General features: G+C 57.7%; 1 protein-coding gene across 1 annotated transcript; it reads right to left on the reverse strand.

Moving 5' to 3' along the window:
• Nucleotides 1–1,652: 1,652 nt before the first annotated feature.
• On the reverse strand, nucleotides 1,653–3,593 carry SDRG_15301 (hypothetical protein; the record flags this gene model as incomplete). The annotated part of the gene is made up of 3 exons (XM_008621469.1): nucleotides 1,653–3,041; nucleotides 3,096–3,263; nucleotides 3,312–3,593. 3 exons carry the CDS (start codon nucleotides 3,591–3,593, stop codon nucleotides 1,653–1,655), a joined length of 1,839 nt encoding a protein of 612 aa, XP_008619691.1.
• Between the last annotated feature and the right edge of the window lie 9 nt (nucleotides 3,594–3,602).

The raw sequence follows: 3,602 nt of genomic DNA on the forward strand, positions 1-3,602 counted from the left end.
GGGCGGCGACTGTAGCCGGCAAGGTGGGTCTCCATGATCGCAGCTAAGGCTACATGAGGTCCGAGCTTGACGAGCCAGGTCGGGGCGACAGGTGCGACGAGCGGGAAGCATCCGACGATAGCAATCGCGAGCAGCCGGATCCAGCGACAGGGTGGCTGCAGTACTGAAAAAAGTCGTGGCAGTTGCTCGGCGAGGTCAGCGACCGTGTGTCCGAGGGCTTGGAAGCTGTCCACGTGCGTGTAGCCTTGAGCGGCAAGCGTCTCAACGCGCACAGCGTTGTCGTGGGCGAGCCACTTGCGCTTGCTGGACGTTGGAAGATGTGCGTTGTGCCAAAGCGGAAGACGGTGCGTCACAAGCGGCGATTCGCGTGGCAAGCCATGCATGGTGTAGACGGGCGAGAATCACTCAAGGAACGTGTCGGGAAGCTGGGCGATGCGAGGAGAGCCTTGATCGTCGGGTGGCTCTTGCTGGCGTGAAGAAGGTCGCCAAAGGACCCCACGGTTGGTATGCATCCTCCATGAGCGAGACACCTGCTGTGGTCCACGTGGGAGGATCTTCTGCTTGGGCCAGCCACGCCTTGACGAAACGGAGCGACGTTGAACGGATGCGCGAGAGCCAAAGGTCGTACGCGTGCGAGAGACCGAGGCTGCCATGGCGCTTGGCCAGGAAGACCAGGCTTTGGGCCTCTACATGTAACGGCGAGCGATCGTGATCGGCTCGCCGTGGATGAACTGGAGCATGAGCCGATCTATTTGAGCAGCGAGCGAGGCGTCTGGAGGTACCCATGTAAGCTGGTACCACAAGACCGACAAGCAGACCGCTTGCAAGGTGACAGCTTCCCGACGAGCCAGTGCGATTGGTACGACCAAAGCTGGAGACGTGCTGTAATCTTCTTGAGCGCGTTTTCGTAGCGAGCTTGCGAAGCGAGGTACGGCGCGACCAAGATGCCCAGCGCTGTTGCAGGAGCGGCCGGCGTGACGATGCGTCCGAGGAGACAACGCGGTTCGCTACCTAACGTGAGCAGCTCGGTCTTGTCGCGATTGAGCTTAAAGCCGGAGAACGAGCAAAACGTGTCGACGAGAGCAAGTTGATGAGCCAGAGACGGCGCGTCCCGGGCAATGAACTTTCATATACTCTCGTCGTGCCGGTCTACGCCGCTATGACCCGGCGAACGAATGAAGAAGAAGGAGATTGCTAGTCTCTACGTTGGCGAAATCTTTGTATCAACGATGGTCCCATCCAGTCTACCCGATGTTGTTCTGGCCAGAGACTGAGCGCGCCGGATGCCTCCACTACACTCCTCGCATGACGTGGATCGATTTTTTCGTCGCGTGCGTCGCGGTGGCCAATAGCTAGGCGCACCTAAAGTGGAATAGAGCAGTGAACAAGAAATACTAGTCATTTCGCATGCTCCCTGACAAGATTGTAGCGCATGACATTCATCAATGCGCATGAGCATTGCAGTATGCCAGGGGAGCAAGTGCACTGGCATTCGCTCGTCGAGCTGGAGTGTTCACCACGATGCAGTGTTTTATGCACTCATGTGCGCGCACGAACAACATTAACAGCAGCAACACCTCGCATATCCCAACGACAACTGCGATAGACAAACGAAAGAAATGAGCATATGGTTGTTTATCATTTATTGCAGTTTACGCGCGCTTCTCGAGGTCGTCGACGTTGGCGCCCAGCAACGCGAGCGCGTCCAGCACTGCGTCGTCGTCTCGTTTTTCGTTGGCGTCGGCGCGCACAATCTCTTCGTAGAGGTTCTCGACCTTGTCCATGTTGAGGTTGCCCCAGTACTCGTCGGAGATCGCGGACGTCGTCGTCTTCTCCAAGCGCAAGACGCACTCGGCGAACGTGACGCACGCCTCGAGCTTGGCTTCGTCCATGTGGGCGCCCATCGTCTTGTCCATCATCGCGATAAGGACGTTGAGGAGCATGACGATCACGATGGTTGCGTGCGTGACCAAGAGAAGGTAGCCGAGCACATACGCGGCTGGCGACGCGAGCTGGTTGAACGGCTCCATGTTGATTTGAGCAAAGGTCACAAGGTACGTGGTGAGGAAGCTCTTGGGCACGGTTTCGTAGCCTTGGAAGACATCGTTCGAGTCCTTGGTCTTGAGGATCTCGAGGAGGTTCATCACCAGGGTCTCGTCTGTGGTGTTGGCGCCCGGGAAGATCTTGCTCAGCGAAGAGTAAAAGTTGTCTGCAAAATCCTCATCCGGCTTGTACGGCTTGAGGTTCTCGCCTTGGCTCTTGAAGAGGAGGTAGTAGGCGCAGGCGTAGCCGCACTGAATCGGGAGGTAAAAGGCCAAGTAGCGGAAGACGTCGGTGAGCATACGCCGCATCATCGGGAGGAGGTACCCGACATCGCGGAAGGCTTCCAGATACTGGACGCACATGAGGCAGAGCACGAAGTGCATCGGGATGCCGAGGTAGACGCACATCTCGAACGGGAAATACGTCCAGAGTTCGCAGAGCGCGTAGACAAGGACAAGCAAAAAGAGCGGGAGCTGGATGCGATTCCAGTACGACTCGAGGTACGGCGACGGCGTCTTGGTGCAGACGAGCTTGTAGATCGACGTGACAAAGTGGGTTGGGACATGGACAAGGCGCCAGTACATGAGCGAGTCGCCGCAAAGAAAGACGGCGTAGTCGGGATAGTCGGCGGCGAGCTCGCGGAGCTCAAAGATGCAAAAGTAGACGGCGCAGAGACCGACGAGCCCATTGTTGAGTTTGACAAACGTCAACGAGTCGCAGAGCTGAACGAGGTGGTCGAGGTTGAGGGAGATGGCGGTGATCGCACATGCCTTTTTGTTTTGCCACGTCAAGAAGCGCGTCACGAGCAGCGACAAGAGCAGAAGCGCGGTGCCGCAGAGCCAAGAGCCAGCAATTTTCTTGAACTCTTTGTCGCCATCTGGATCGTCTTTTGGATCCCCTTGGATAGTCCCGAGCGAGATAGTGAGCGACACCGTGAGCGTCAAAAGCAGCAGCAAGTGCATGAGGAGCTGCTCGCTAAACATGCGAACACCAAACGCCTACACAGTGTCATTGTGTGAGCACATTCATTGCGAGCAGTCAGCGTGACATACCCGCCACTTGAGGAGTACGATGAGGCGCATCACGGGGTGTTGCAACAGCTTCTTCTTCTCGTCTTGGATCACATCACGGTCCCACTCGTCCATGCCGGCGGTCGCGTCGTTGTGCAGCAGCGAAAACAGCATCGAGTCGCGCACCTTGGTGCGCAGTGCTTTGACCATCTACGAGTCACGTCGCGTCAGAGATGCCACAGCGCGTCGGATGTCTACCGAGTCGTGGTCGTCTCGCCACATATCGAGGGTCGCGGCCACCTCGTCGAGCTCGCGGAGCTTTTGGTCCTTGGCGGCTTCGTGTTGGAGCGACGTCGTATGGCGAAACGTCGACCGGTGTGGATCGAGGGCGCTCGCATAGCGTCGCCGTAGACTCGGCGGAAACGACTTGTCCTCTCCATTGTCGCACTGCGCGTGTTCCGGCGCGAGAAAGGTCGTGGACGACTCGGCCATCTCGACCATGACACCAATGTCGTCACGGCGCCGGTTGCTCGGATGCATCGTGGTGTC

This window comes from Saprolegnia diclina, assembly GCF_000281045.1.
Source record: "Saprolegnia diclina VS20 unplaced genomic scaffold supercont1.88, whole genome shotgun sequence".
NCBI lineage: Eukaryota > Oomycota > Saprolegniomycetes > Saprolegniales > Saprolegniaceae > Saprolegnia > Saprolegnia diclina.